The 15,880-nt window shown below is 43.1% G+C and overlaps 1 protein-coding gene across 3 annotated transcripts in view; it reads left to right on the top strand.

Annotated features, from left to right (window-relative positions):
* diaph2 (diaphanous-related formin 2) overlaps positions 1 to 15,880 on the top strand; it is a 708,741-nt gene that overhangs the window by 524,213 nt on the left and 168,648 nt on the right. For all 3 annotated transcript variants that reach the window (XM_071399170.1, XM_071399171.1, XM_071399169.1), the window contains one exon: positions 6,042 to 6,166. In XM_071399170.1, coding sequence (XP_071255271.1) covers positions 6,042 to 6,166 — 125 coding nt within the window. The remainder of the gene's footprint in view (positions 1 to 6,041; positions 6,167 to 15,880) is intronic.

Here is a 15,880-nt window from a genome sequence, read left to right as displayed (position 1 = left end):
TATGTTGAGCATAAGCTGCATCCATGTCTCACCCCATGGCCCTGTGGAAGAAATGTATGTGTTTTTTTGCCAATTTTAACGACAGACTTTGTTTGTGTTCATGGATTTTATAATGTCATATGTTTTTCCCCCAACACCACTTTCCATTAATTTGTATAGCTGACCCTCATGCCAAATTTAGTCAAGGGCTTTTTTGAAATCAACAAAGCATGAGAAGACGGTGGCTTTGTTTTGATTTGTTTGTTTGTCAATTAGGGTGTGCAGGGTGAATATGTGGTCTGTCGTACGATAATTTGGTAAAAAGCCAATTTGACATTTTCCCAGTATATTGTTTCAATTTAAGGGCTTTATTGGCATGGGAAACATATGTTAACATTGCCAAAGCAAGTGTCTCTAATTTGGTCATTCATTTGGCAGGAGGTTAGGAAGTGCAGCTCAGTTTCGTTCTCTCTCCCAGTCACACTCTCACTTTCTTTACATTAAGCATGCAAATCAAACACATTTCTAACCCCCAGAAATAGCTTGACAGCAAGATTATGTAAAGGATAATTGACATGGTTTTGCATGTGTAAGAAGTTACCTGGAAACACGCTCATCCAGCTTAGAAACACAGTGACAGAGATATTTAATGTGTGCTTTTAAATGACACTAGCAGGTTTTGCTGACAGCAGTTATTAGGATAATTCTACATGTCCCAGACATCCTTTCTCTGTGAAGAAGAGAGTATGTAGGCCTAGTGCTTGTGTTTTCTCTCCCTTTCCTGGTCCATAGGTAATGTGCATGTGGTAGATACCAGTGTTATGTTGAAAGTCATCCCCTGAAAACAGTATTATTTTGGTGCTAATTTTACTAATGATATCCCAAAAGGATCCCTACTGCATGCTGAACAGAGAGGAATGGTAGACTTAGTCATGTAGATTTATTTGATAAAAAGCAGCAACTGACTTATAACAGGCCCTTCCTTTTAAAGTAACTTCAAAAGATGCATTTACATATTTGGTCGAAAGGCCTTTGTTGTTTACATTGCTTGTCACTAGATACAAAGTGCAATCTGATTTGACTCCCTCTCTTTCTAATGGGCTTCTAAAGCTGTAATAAAGTTTACCCTGAAAACACTCATTAACACTGCTTCATTTGAACATTTGACTTTCTTGGCCCATTCCCTAACTCTCATCCAAAATGTTAAAGTAAAGCCTTCCTGTAATGCGTCTGTGTGTAGCTGGTATAGATGAGTCAGGCGCAGGACAGCAGATATGAGTAATGTACGAAATTTTACTCAACAATAAACACAATTACACGTCAAATAAATCCAAGACCACAATAACGGACCGCAATACAATAAACAATCAGTCACAAACAAACATGGGGGAACAGAGGGTAAATAATGAACAAGTAATTGGGGGATTGAAACCAGGTGTGTAAGACAAGGACAAAACAAATGGAAAATGAAAAGTGGATCGGCGATGGCTAGAAGGCCGGTGACGTCTTACGCCGCCCGAACAAGGAGAGGGACCGACTTCGGCGGAAGTCGTGACACTTCCAATGCATCATTTTTTTGTGTTGAATAATGAATGTTGCTTTTAGTAGCCTACCCTCCACAATGCATTGCTTACGTAGCCTAGCGGTTAGAAGCATTGGGCTAGTAACCGAAAGGTTGCTGGTTCAAATCCCCTGGCCGACTAGGTGATAAATATGTCAATGTGCCCTTGAGAAAGGCACTTAAGCCTAATTGCTCCTGGTTTGCTGTCAATAATGGCTGATCCCTGGCTCTGACCCTACTCTACGAGGGTGTCTGCACACAAAAAAATCTAATTCACACTTGTACAAAAGGACAAATGTAAGCACCCACCTAATTATCTTATTATTATCTTATCTTAATTTACCTCATTAACAGGTGCATATAAAAAGTTACAATTTACTATGGATAGTGCGCAGGCAGCTATTAAAAGAGGAACATGTCAACCTTTGTATAAATCCAACTTTTAACATTGCAAATTGCTTCAGTTAAAAATACTGCAATAGAAAACTGCACAATATGTACATATGCTCTCTCCAGTCCCCAGACATTGTACTGTTAGGCTTCATCATATTACTGTAAATGAGTCTTCTGCAGAATCTCAGTTGGATAGTCCCCTGTGTGTCAGTGCCATGGCTACTGAAGCCATTAAAGATCAGCTACCTCGGCTGTGTTATTAGCCAAGCACTGCTGTCATTCAGACCCAGTCTATCAGAGTTTCCCTGAGCCCTTGGCAAATGATGAACGGTTCCCAGGTATGAAGCATCTGTGTGTATCTAATCTATTCATCTCTACCCGTCTGTATGCCCACCTCCTAGCTCTTCATTTTTCCCTGCTATCTGTGCTGTCTCAGATCACACTGACAACAGCTGGGTTGCTCTCTCGGAGGCCCTATCAGTGCTGGCGTAGGGATGTGTTGACTGCGGGCGTGCCGCCGTCTCCCCATCCCCTAGTGTCCCCAGGAGTGAGACCTAACCCTTGGCTTTGTTGGCCTTGAATAGGGGCATAGCATATCCCCAGTCACCAGATCCCTCCAAGCACCACCAATGACCTCACCCTCCCGCATCCTCTGCATTGTTGCTGCTGTGGCTAGATTGATTTGTGGCCCCGGTGTGTATGTGACTGTGTATGTCTCTGTGTACTGTAAGTGCTTCGTCCCCTCTCTCACTCGACACTGTGATTGTTAGAAAATAACTATAAAACCAGACGGGAGCTGTATAGTGTCTCTGTAAAGTAAGGCTAGGCTGCCCTGATGTCACTGAGACTACCCCTCTCTTGATAGCCTCATTGGATGGGTTGGGAAACATAAAGGGTGCTGGCAAACCCTGACATGCCCTCCCATCATGTATGACTCACGGCAATACATGTAGAAGATGCAATGAGAGACAGGGTTTTATTTAAGCAGTAAGGCATAAGGAGGTGTGGTATATGGCCGTCATACCAGGGCTAAGGGCTGTTCTATGCACAACGCAACGTGGAGTGCCTGGATACAGCCCTTAGCAATGGTATATTGGCCATATACCACAAACCCCAAAGGTGCCTTATTGTTATTATAAATTGGTTACCAACGTAATTAGGCGGCAGGTAGCCTAGTGGTTAGAGCGTTGGGCCAATAACCGAAAGGTTGCTGGATCGAATCCCCAAGCTGACAAGGTAAAATGTGTCGTTCTGCCCCTGAGCAAGGCAGTTAACCCACTGTTCCCTGGCCGCCAAATACGTGGATGTTGATTATGGCAGCCCCCGCACCTCTCTGATTCAGAGGGGTTGGGTTAAATGCGGAAGAGACATTTCAGTTGAATGCATTCAGTTGTACACCCTTTTGCTTTCCCTAATTAGAGCAGTGAAAGTAAATGTTTTGTCATACATATGGTATACGGTCTGATATACCACGGGGGTCAGACAATCAGCATTCGGGGCTCGAACCACCTAGTTTATAATGCAGAATATACAGTGGCATCATATAGGCTAGACAAGGTAGGCTGAAAAAGCTATTGAATATGAAATGTGATGGGGGGACATTGCAAGACAGGTACATTGTGCAGATATGCTTTGAAGCAGGGTTTTATTATTGAAGATTTGAGTACGATACCGATAGGCGAGTTCAAAAAGCCATTGGAAATTAAACGTGGAGGCTTGATTTGAAATGTGAAGGTTTATCTAAATGGCATCGGAAGGCTTTGAACTAGTCAAGATGGAAGCACGTTCATTAAGGAGGATACTTTTAACATACTGGACTTTGATCTTCTGTTCCATTTGCCCGGCTGTGCACTATGAGCTTTACCACAGCCCAATCCACTGTAACTCCATAGAAGTCAGATTGTTTAACTATTAGGCACTATTATTTAATCCATCTTTTCAGTTTAGAGGAGGACTCTTGATAAATAGTAAACTCAGCAAAAAAAGAAACATCCTCTCACTGTCAACTGCGTTCATTTTCAGCAAACTTAACATGTGTCAATATTTGTATGAACATAACAAGATTCATCAACTGAGACATAAACTGAACAAGTCCCACAGACATGTGACTAACAGAAATTGAATAATGTGTCCCTGAACAAAGGGGGGGTCAAAATCAAAAGTAACAGTCAGTATCTGGTGTGGCCACCAGTTGCATTAAGTACTGCAGTGCATCTCCTCCTCATGGACTGCACCAGATTTGCCAGTTCTTGCTGTGAGATGTTACCACAGTTCCCGGACATGTCTGGGGGGGATGGCCCTAGCCCTCACCCTCCGATCCAACACATCCCAGACGTGCTCAATGGGATTGAGATCCGGGCTCTTCGCTGGCCATGGCAGAACACTGACATTCCTGTCTTGCAGGAAATAACGCACAGAATGAGCAGTATGGCTGGTGGTATTGTCATGCTGGAGGGTCATGTCAGGATGAGCCTGCAGGAAGGGTACCATATGAGGGAGGAGGATGTCGTCCCTGTAACGCACAGCGTTGAGATTGCCTGCAATGACAACAAGCTCAGTCCGATGATGCTGTGACACACCGCCCCAGACCATGACGGACCCTCCACCTCCAAATCGCTCCCGCTCCAGAGTACAGGCCTCGGTGTAACGCTCATTTCTTCAACGATAAACGCGAATCCGACCATCACTCCTGGTGAGACAAAACCGTGACTCGTCAGTGAAGAGCATGTTTTGCCAGTCCTGTCTGGTCCAGTGACGGTGGGTTTGTGCCCATAGGCGACGTTGTTGCTGGTGATGTCTGGTGAGGACCTGCCTTACAACAGGCCTACAAGCCCTCAGTCCAGCCTCTCTCAGCCTATTGCGGACAGTCTGAGCACTGATGGAGGGATTGTGCGTTCCTGGTGTAACTCGGGCTGTTGTTGTTGTCATCCTGTACCTGTCCCGCAGTTGTGATGTTCGGATGTACCAATCCTGTGCAGGTGTTGTTACACATGGTCTGCCACTGCGAGGACGATCAGCTTTCCATCCTGTCTCCCTGTAGCGCTTTCTTAAGCGTCTCTCAGTACAGACGTTGCAATGTATTGCCCTGGCCACATCTGCAGTCCTCATGCCTCCTTGCAGCATGCCTAAGGCACGTTCAAGCAGATTAGCAGGGACCCTGGGCATCTTTCGTTTGGTTTTTTTCAGAGTCAGTAGAACGGCCTCTTTAGTGTCCTAAGTTTTCATAACTGTGACCTTAATTGCCTACCATCTGTAAGCTGTAAGTGTCTTAACGACCGTTCTACAGGTGCATGTTCCTTAATTGTTTATGGTTCATTGAACAAGCATGGGAAACAGTGTTTAAACCCTTTACAATGAAGATCTGTGAAGTTATTTGGATTTTTACGAATTATCTTTGAAAGACAGGGTCCTGAAAACAGGGTCCCTTTCTTTTTTTGCTGAGTTTAGAAGTCTGTCTGATAAAAAGCCTGCAAAAGTTTGTTCTGTCTTCAGGTAATCTGGCGTAACCTCTTGGTAGTATCTACTCTGTGACGCAGACCCAGACAAAACAGGACTGACATCAGTCAGTGGCCGGAGCATTGACCCATATCTTTGCCTGTGACCAGTTCACACACTGTGGAGTCAAAGTCAGAAGTTTGTATCAATAACACTAAAGCCTATACAGCAGGCCTAACATGACACATGTTTCTACGCTCCTGTCCTGTCTGATCCCTTAAGACACGTACAAGTCTTTGAAGTTCCCACTTGAAAGGGTTGATCTGAATAGTAAGAGTCCAAAGGAACTTTGTATACAGTGGTTACAGACTGATTAACGAGCTCCTATCAAACACATACACTCGCCTTCCAGGCCACACAGATTGTAGTGCTGAGACAAGACCAAGATTATGGAGGGATCAAACTCAGGAAAAAATATATGGAGTGATCAAATCCTAACCTCAGCCTAACCTCAGTTTAACATCAGCCTATCCTCATCAAACAACACTGATTGGAACAATCTATATCAAAGAGATATTCATATTTAGAGAGATTCAGTTCATATGCAGTGTAGTGAAAATTATTTTCATTTATATTGTTTATTAATATTAATGACGTCTCCATCTTTCTCCAGTTTCTGCCGAGATCCTGAAGAGCAGTCTCAGCACCATGGAGCGACACATCCAGAGGCTAGAAAATGACATTGAGAACTTCCCCAAGACGGACGACGAAAAGGATAAGTTTGTGGAAAAATTGTCCATATCCTTTTCATGCTTTTTATTGATTTCTCACATTGTCTTAATTGAATGTATCGCGGATGTAGAAAGTAGACATGTTCTGGCCATTTGGCGCCTGTGGATTGTCCACCAGAGAGACTGTGCTGTGCTTGTGTTCTCCCGGGCAGGAAAGAGTAGTTAACGGCCATAAGTGTGGCTTGAAGGAATGGATATGGCTGCCTTCCCGCTAGTGAGATGTTTATCAGATCTCCTCCTCCTCTACCCAATGTTCCCCAGAGAGAGTTCAGGCCTTGAGCTATTTTTACCGCTGCTCCACCACTGCCTCCCCTCGGGGTCTCTAATGAGGGCTCGTTCCCCCACGCGGACTTATCGCCCACCTCCTGATTTCATCTCCCAACCAGCCACAGGCCTCTCCACATAGACTTTCTGTAGACTATCACCTTTTGCGGCTCTTCTCTCGTTTTGATAACAGAGTGCTTTCACTTAAACTCAAGCGGTTCGGCTCTCGAATCAAATTAGTGATGCCTGAGCACTTCTCAGACTCCATTTTAAGAAGGAAGGAGCCTCGGCAGAAAAGGTTTGTCTAGTAATCTGGCACCTACAGTACAGACACTACAGGGTATAGAGTCTAATTGGTTGAAACCAAATCGGATGTCAATAGCTAGGGGCTATGATACCTCCTATCAATATATGTGTATTAAAACAGACAGCATTCCTCTTTTTCTTTTTTTAATTGAACCTTTATTTAATTAAGCAAGTCAGTTAAGAACAAATTCTTATTTACAATGACGGCCTACCGGGGAACAGTGGGTTAACTGCCTTGTTCAGGGGCAGAACTACAGATTTTTACCTTGATGCTCTAACCACTAGGCTACCTGTCTCTAGGTGTGAGTTACCACATTTATTAAGGGAAAGCAAGAATCATTCAAGGGTAATTCATCAATTCAGGAGGCATTCCATATGTTCAATACTCACACTTGCATGTCACATGTTCCGGAACGTTAGCTGCTACTAAGTCTTTTTTTATACCTCCGGCTTTGGGCTGGATGTGTCAATGTGTAGTTCATACATGCAGAATCTATGACCAGATTTACTTTATAGCCTAAATTAGCCAGCAAATCCTTAGTTTGAAAGCAAGTGTTTTACTGCAAGCTGTGCTGGCCCCCACATGGGCCAGCCCCCTAACAATTTGACCATGAGCTTCAACCCCTTGCTATATGTGTGACAGCTTGCAAAGTGCACATGATGCACCCACACCACACCAGAGCAGAGAGAGAGAGCAAAGTGGTGCACATTTCTGCACAAGTTTCAGGGACCCCTTGAGGGCTACTTTCAACACTACTGGCTAAAAAGTACACACAATTTCCGGAGAATCCCTTTAAGAAAGTGTTTAACCTTAATTTGAGCTTTTTGTTAGCTTGCAATTTTTTTTGGAGCTTTTAGCTGACATAAGAGTAATAGCTGCCTAACACATGAGAAATTTGCTCCTAGTCAAAGATTGGCACTTAATCTGTGTACATTTTATATCTTAAAAAAATAGAGGCTTCGGCAAAAACCTCCCCTGCAGCTCTGAACCAAGACAGGGAGGAAAGGCAGCTCAGGGCCCCTGATGTCTGTATCGATTCTGGGGCTCCATGGAGGATGTCAGCTTGACTGAGAGGAAATGGAGAACTGCATATATACTGGAGTAGTGCTCCCCCTCACTGTCTGAATCGTGTCCCCAGAGAGTGAGAGGAAGAGAAGCTGCCTGGCCATGAATGGAAACGCCCCACTTCCCCGTCTCACCTGATCTGGCATCAGAGCCGAAATGGAACCTCAGTCGTATTTGGCCGAACCAATTTTAGTTACTGCCTCATTGTGAAAAAAGCAAAGAGAGGAAAACATTTTAAAATGGTTTTCTTACCTCCATTTTGTAGCATTCCAACCTCCTTCCACTCTGTGTTCAGCCAGGTTAAGGGTGACACAGCTGCACTCGCTCCTTTGCGTGTGACAGAGTAGGCATTCTTACCTTACTAAAGAAAGCCAGAAAGCTGTTTTACTGTCCCTTTATGGCGCCCACGATCGATGAGGGGAGTCGAGGTGATTCAAGTGGTAAGGTGGAGAGCGTATCGGTGTTTATCAGACCTCTCTCATGCTGTCTGTGTCTGTCTCTCCCCGTTAGTAATCACCTCTCACTGTGTCTCTGTCTCTCCCTGTCAGCAATCACCTCTCTCTGCATCTCTGTCTCTCCCCGATAGCACTCACTTCTCTCTGTGTCTCTGTCTCTCCCCGATAGCAATCACTTATCTCATGCTGTCTCTGTCTCTCCCCGTTAGTAAACACCTCTCTGTGTCTCTGTCTCTCCCCGTTAGCAATCACCTCTCTCTGCGTCTGTCTCTCCCCGTTAGCAATCACCTCTCTCTGTGTCTCTGTCTCTCCCCATTAGCAATCACCTCTCTTATGCTGTCTGTGTCTCTGTCTCTCCCCGTTAGTTAACACCTCTCTCTGGGTCTCTGTCTCTCCCCGTTAGTAAACACTTCTCTCTGTGTCTTTGTCTCTCCCCGTTAGCAATCACCTCTCTCTGGGTCTCTGTCTCTCCCCGTTAGTAAACACTTCTCTGTGTCTTTGTCTCTCCCCATTAGCAATCACCTCTCTGTGTCTCTGTCTCTCCCCGTTAGTAAACACCTCTCTGTGTCTTTGTCTCTCCCTGTTAGCAATCACCTCTCTTATGCTGTCTGTGTCTGTCTCTCCCCGTTTGCAATCACCTCTCTCTGTGTCTCTGTCTCTTCCCGTTAGTAAACACCTCTCTCTGTGTCTCTGTCTCTTCCCGTTAGTAAACACTTCTCTCTCTGTCTTTGTCTCTCCCCGTTAGCAATCACCTCTCTCTGTGTCTCTGTCTCTCCCTGTTAGCAATCACCTCTCTCTGTGTCTTTGTCTCTCCCCATTAGCAATCACCTCTCTTTCTCTCACTCACTAGAGTGGGTTTGACCTGCGTGTGACCTTTTTCTTGGTAATGAAGTAATGCAGTTCATCTGCTAGTCAAAATAACAAGGTGTTTGGTAAACATGGCTCTTCTGTGACCCTGCTCGAATCAATTCACATGATTAGGCATCAAGGGTAATTCGCAAGTTTTCTAAATAAAATATGCTGCGTGTTCGGACTTGAATTTCTTTGTACTGTAGCATCCAATCTGAACACACTTCTCCAGGTGTGTTGAATGATTCACACCCCTTCAGCTTTTTCCGTACCATTCGTGCTTCTACAGCTGCATTGCTTGCTGTTTTGGGTTTTAGGCAGGGTTTCTGTATAAGCACTTTTGGCTTTATGAATACATTTGATTGATTGATGATGTTGAACTGTGAAAGGATGTAAGTTGGTTTTGCCTTGAATCATCCTACTATCTTCTTTTCTCTTTGAACCTTAAAGTTAACATGACCAGTAGCATTGTGAAAAGCTTGGCGACAGCTAGTCTTCCTTGGGTCCGACACATAACGAAGAAGACATTACAGACAAGAACACTTTACAATTTACGTAAATTTTAAACATTAACATAGACATTACAGACATACTGTATATAATATTAGAGGCACACACAAAACAATCCAACTAAATAATAATAATGTGTGGTGTGTTGGAGTGTGTGTGCGTGCGTGCATATATCAGAACTATAGTTGTGCCCAAAGGTAACAGAGGGAAGTGAAAACATATTAGATAAAGAGATGAAAGAGACAATGCTTGATTTTCCCAGGTTTTTAGTGCTATATTTTATTTTGCCTTTGGCTTAGATAACCGTAATCGGTGTAACACAGTTTAGGGTGTGTGAAACTGACAGTTTGAAATATTCCCTGCCATATGTTTTTAGTTTGACATTTCCTTTTGTGAAGATAAGTCTGACATACCTTTTTAAACTTCCTACTGGGATTAAAGGACGCTTATGCCTTGAAACATGACAGATGAAACAACAACAACGAAAGCAGCAGCTAAAGTCATGCATTTGATGGTTGAGCAACCCTGTAAAAAGTTTTCACTGAGAGCACATTGATGAATGAGGAAGTGCGTGTACGTGTGCGGAGGTGGGTGCGTGCGTGCGTGTGTGTGTGTGTGTGTGTACGACAGAGTCTCTTTGGCCTTTTTTTGAAGACTTGCAGGTGTTGCCTAGTCTTGCTAACACCAGCCGCTCTACGTCCTTGATGCACAGCTCACTGTGTAGTCACGTGGGTTGCGCGTCAGCCAGACTAGTTGTTTCCTAGTTAGGTTTTAAAACGTAACAATAAATGTCTTAAAACAGCACAACTTTAATTACCTTCAGGTTTTTATAATGAATACAATTATGTTAAACGTTTCTAATTAATTGAGGTGGCTTTGTGATGGCTTTTATGAGATAGAACTCAATTCGACTTCTTGCAATTTCAATTAGAATGTCTATATATGTAGTGCCTTCGGAAAGTATTCAGACCCCTTGATTTTTTCATGTTACAGCCTTATTCTAAAATATATTTACTTTTTTTAAAATCAACACACAATACCCCACAATGACAAAGCTAAAACAGGTTTTTCAAAAAAAATTAACTGTATTAAAAATAATAAACAGAAATGAGCTCAGGTTTCCATTGATCATCCTTGATGTTTCTACAACTTGATTGGAGTCCACCTGTGGTAAATTCAATTGATTGAACATGATTTGGAAAGGCACACACCTATCTATGTAAGGTCCCACAGTTGACAGTGCATGTCAGAGGAAAAACCAAGCCATGAGGTTGAAGGAATTGTCTGTAGAGCTCCGAGACAGGATTGTGTTGAAGCACAGATCTGGGGAAGGGTACCAGAAAACGTCTGCGGCATTGAAGGTCCCCAAGAGCACAATGGTCTCCATCATTCTTAAATAGAAGACGTTTGGAATCACCAAGACTGTTCCTAGAGCTGGCAGCCCGGCCAAACTGAACAATCGGGGGAGAAGGGCCTTGGTCGGAGGAGGTGACCAAGAACTTGACGGTCACTCTGACAGAGCTCCAAAGTTCCTTTGTGGAGATGGGCAAACCTTCCAGAAGGACAACCATCTCTTCAGCACTCCACCAATCAGGCCTTTATGGTAGAGTGGCCAGACGGAAGCCACTCCTCAGTAAAAGCCACCTGACAGCCCACTTGGAGTTTGCCAAAAAGCACCTAAAGACTCTCAGACCATGAGAAACAAGATTCTCTGGTCTGATGAAACCAAGATTGAACTCTTTGAATGCCAAGTGTCACATCTGGAGGGAACCTGGCACCATCCCTACAGTGAAGCATGGTGGTGGCAGCATCATGCTGTGGGGATGTTTTTCAGCAGTAGGGATTTGGAGACTAGTCAGGATCCAAAGATGGACAGAGCAAAGGACAGAGAGATCCTTGATGAAAACCTGCTCCAGAGCACTCAGGACCTCAGACTGGGGCGAAGGGTCACCTTCCAACAGGACAGCAACCCTGAGCACACGGCCAATACAACGCAGAAGTGGCTTCGGGACAAGTCTCTGAATGTCCTTGAGTGGCTCAGCCAGATCCCGGAGTTGAACCCGATCTAACATCTCTGGAGGGACCTGAAAATAGCTGTGCAGCAACGCACCCCATCCAACCTGACAGAGCTTGAGAGGATCTGGAGAGAAGAATGTGAGAAACATACCCAAGAAGACTTGAGGCTGTAATTGCTGCCAACGGTGCTACTGAGTAAAGGGTCTGAATACTTATGTAAATGTGGTATTTATTTATTTTCTATTAGCAAACATTTTTAAAAACCTGTTTTTGTCAATAAGGATTATTGAGTGTAGATTGATGAGGGGGGAAAAAATATTTTATAATTTTTAGAATAAGGCTATAACCTAATAACATGTGGAAGAAGTCAAGGGGTCTGAATACTTTCGGAAGGCATAATGAATTCCTCAAATAAATGAATTCACTTGCCGGAGTCAGCTTTCAAACCGCTGCATTTACCAGTTCATATCTACAGTCGTTATCTACTAAAGAAGACAGCCTGAACCCATTCCTTATACTTGTTGGCATCACAAACAGCCCAGCGGAGGTACTTCATTTAGCTTTATTGAAACATTTTTCTCCTTCCATTACTGTAATGTATGCAAATGACTGAATAGGGTGTTTGTTCAGCAGTTTAGTGATCTCTATCAGATTTAGGAGAGCCCACTAAGGCTGGGAATAGAGGCATTGGCCCCTGGGGGCTCCTAATTCACTGGAGAGGCTTGGGTGATCCCAGACCCCCCAGTACAGATCTATGACTGGTGGATATGACAAAATAGGACCCTGGGGAAGGGACAGCCTATAGGGACTATGGATAGCGTAGATACTGGGCTGTTAATGGGGATAGGTGGGTCGCCGCGACGATGAGAGGCCGGACCGAACGTTGATGGATAGGCGGCCCCTGTCTTAATAGATCTCCCGCCTTGGTACTCACTCCATAATTCAGCCCGCTGATAGTTAGCTTAACCTTTCGGCTTCCTAGGGACCCGAGAAGTTGAAATCAGCTGGTGTCATTTTTAAAGCCCCCTGACACATTAAGACCTGTAGCTGTGCTCTGGTCACGTGGGGCGATAACTCAATACATTAGCTATGCGCTGTATAGAAGTAAGTTTACAGCTAAAACTATCACTTCTTGGCTACAGTAACTCCTCACAAGTATAATAGTGTTTAAGCCAACTGATTTAAATAGCAGAACATGCAAACAGATAAATTGCATTGTCTTCCCATCATAGAATGTTATATACACATAAAGACAGGAAATTAATTAATATATTAACGTAAACTCACGTAAACTCGTACATCGCCTTGGTCCGTACAATTGCCCTTATTTTAGCGCCCCAAAAACGTAATACTTCCAGATCAACTGTAATGTCAATACCATTGTAAAGCACAATTTCTCCCCTTTCCAACAGAATCAATTACATGACCTAAACACTGCCCGTTTCTGCATAATTCAAGCAGGCAATGAGCCCTGTCGGGTCTTTTTAAAAATGGCGGGTGGGGAAGCGAAACTAATGCGTGATAGTGAGAAGGAGAGATGACGTGTGGGAAAATTGCTTTTTTTCACTCGATCTGTCCAACTTATCACCTTATCGCCTCTAAAATGTAAATAAATCACTATAAAGAGTTAATATAATGTGTGATTACATACCTATTTGAAGGTTTGTGTCGAATTTGAATCAGGTTTTTAGGGCGGTGCTAAAGGGATCTTAGAAGTAAACAGCGGCTTTGAGAATGGTGATCACATGCAATGATAACACAAAAAATGACTAGGTATCCCCCCTTACCCCCGTCACTGTCCATTTCTTCTTTTTAAAGGATGAGAGAAGTGCTACACCTGGTGGAGAGAGATTGTAAGACAGAAATTGTTGCTTTTTGCGTGCTGTACGTTACGACATGACACGCCACGATGTAACGGAGGGTCCGTTTTTTCAACTTTTCTCCAATACTATAGAGCTATTACCATGTGAATCAACACTTGAATAGAAACCTAGTTCACACCCCGATTTTGAAGTCAACACAGTCGCTACAGTCCCATTAGTTTTCTTTGTAGCCTCGTTTGAATGTTGCGGTTGCGCACATTTGTACGGAATGGGGTAAGTTTACGTTACCTCCCTCATATTATACCTACAGCCATGTATTGGAGGGATGCAACTATAAAAATAAAGTCTAGAACTCGATTGGAGGGATGCAACACCATTATTCCACAAGAAATTCCATAATTTGATGTTTTGTTGATGGTGGTGGAAAATGCTGTCTCAGGCTCCAGAATCTCCCGTAAGTGTTCAAATGGGTTGAGATCTGGTGACTGAGATGGCCAAGGCATATGATTTACATCATTTTTATGCTTATCAAACCATTCAGTGACCAATCGTGCCTTGATGATGGTGGTATTGTCATCCTATGGGGGCATAGCCATGGTAGTGAAAAGAATGGCCTGCCCAGCATTTTATACATGACCCTAAGCATGATGGGATGTTAATTGCTTAATTACATCAGGAACCAGACTTGTGTGGAAGCACCTGCTTTCTATATACACTGAACAAAAATATAAACGCAACATGCTACAATTTCAAAGATTTTACTGAGGTACAGTTCATGAATGGAAATCAGTCAATTGAAATAAATTCATTTGGCCCTAATCTATGGATTTCACATGACTGGGAATACATATATGCATCTGTTGGTCACATATACCCTACCGGTCAACATTTTTAGAACACCTACTCATTCAAGGACTTATCTTTATTTTTACTATTTTATATATTGTAGAATAATAGTGAAGACATCAAAACTATGAAATAACACATATGGAATAATGTAGTAACCAAAGAAGTGTTAAACAAATCAAAATATATTTTATATTTGAGATTCTTCAAATAGCCACCCTTTGCCTTGATGACAGCTTTGCACATTCTTGGCATTCTCTCAACCAGCTTCACCTGGAATGCTTTTCAAACAGTATTGATGGAGTTCCCACATATTCTGAGCACTTCTTGGCTGCTTTTCCTTCACTCTGCGGTCCAACTCATCCCAAACCATCTCAATTTGGTTTCAGGTTGGGGGATTGTGTAGGTCAGGTCATCTGATGCAGCACTCTATCATTCTCCTTCTTGGTCAAATAGCCTTTACACAGCCTGGAGGTGTGTTGGGTCACTGTCCTGTTGAAAAACAAATGATAGTCCCACTAAACCCAAACCAGATGGGATGGCGTATCGCTGCAGAATGCTGTGTTAGCCATGCTGGTTAAGTGTGCCTTGAATTCTAAATAAATCACAGACAATATCACCAGCAAAGCACCCCTACACCATCACACCTCCTCCTCCATGCTTTACGGTAGGAAATACACATGCGGAGATCATCCGTTCACCCTCACCGCGTCTCACAAAGACACGGCAGTTGGAACCAAAAATCTCCAATTTGGACTCCAGACCAAAGGACAACTTTCCACTGGTCTAATGTCCATTGCTTGTGCTTCATGGCCCAAGCAAGTATCTTCTTCTTATTGGTGTCCTTTAGTAGTGGTTTCTTTGCAGCAATTAAACCATGAAGGCCTGATGAGGCTGGTAACTCTAATGAACTTAACCTCTGCTGCAGAGGTAACTCTGGGTCTTCCTTTCCTTTGGCGGTCCTCATGAGAGCCAATTTCATCATAGCGCTTGATGATTTTTGCGACTGCACTTGAAGAAACTTTCAAAGTTCTTGAAATTTTCTGTACTGACTGACCTTAAGTAATGATGGACTGTTGTTTTTCTTTGCTTACTTGCGCTGTTCTTGCCATAATATGGACTTAGCCCTATTTGGTAAAAGACTATCTTCTGTATACCCCCCTACCTTGTCGCAACACAACTGATTGGCTCAAACACGTTAAGAAGGAAAGACATTCTAAAAATTAACTTAAGGCACACCTGTTAATTGAAATGCATTCCAGGTGACTACTTCATGAAGCTGGTTTAGAGGGTGCCAGGAGTGTGCAAAGTTGTCATCAAGACATTGGGTGGCTATTTAAAGAATCTCAAATATAAAATATATTTAGATTTAACACATTTTTGGTTAGTACATGATTCGATATGTGTTATTTCAGAGTTTTAATGTCTTCACTATTACTCTACAATGTATAACATAATAAAAATAAAGAAAAATCCTTGAATGAGTAGGTGTTCTAAAAATTTTGACTGGTAGTGTACCTTAAAATAAAAATATAGTGGCGTGGATCAGAAAATCAGTTAGTATCTGGTGTGACCACCATTTGCCT

This window comes from Salvelinus alpinus, chromosome 4, assembly GCF_045679555.1.
Source record: "Salvelinus alpinus chromosome 4, SLU_Salpinus.1, whole genome shotgun sequence".
NCBI lineage: Eukaryota > Metazoa > Chordata > Actinopteri > Salmoniformes > Salmonidae > Salvelinus > Salvelinus alpinus.
The sequence above is the reverse complement of the archived record's forward strand: the minus strand, read 5'-3'. Positions and strand labels throughout refer to the sequence as shown.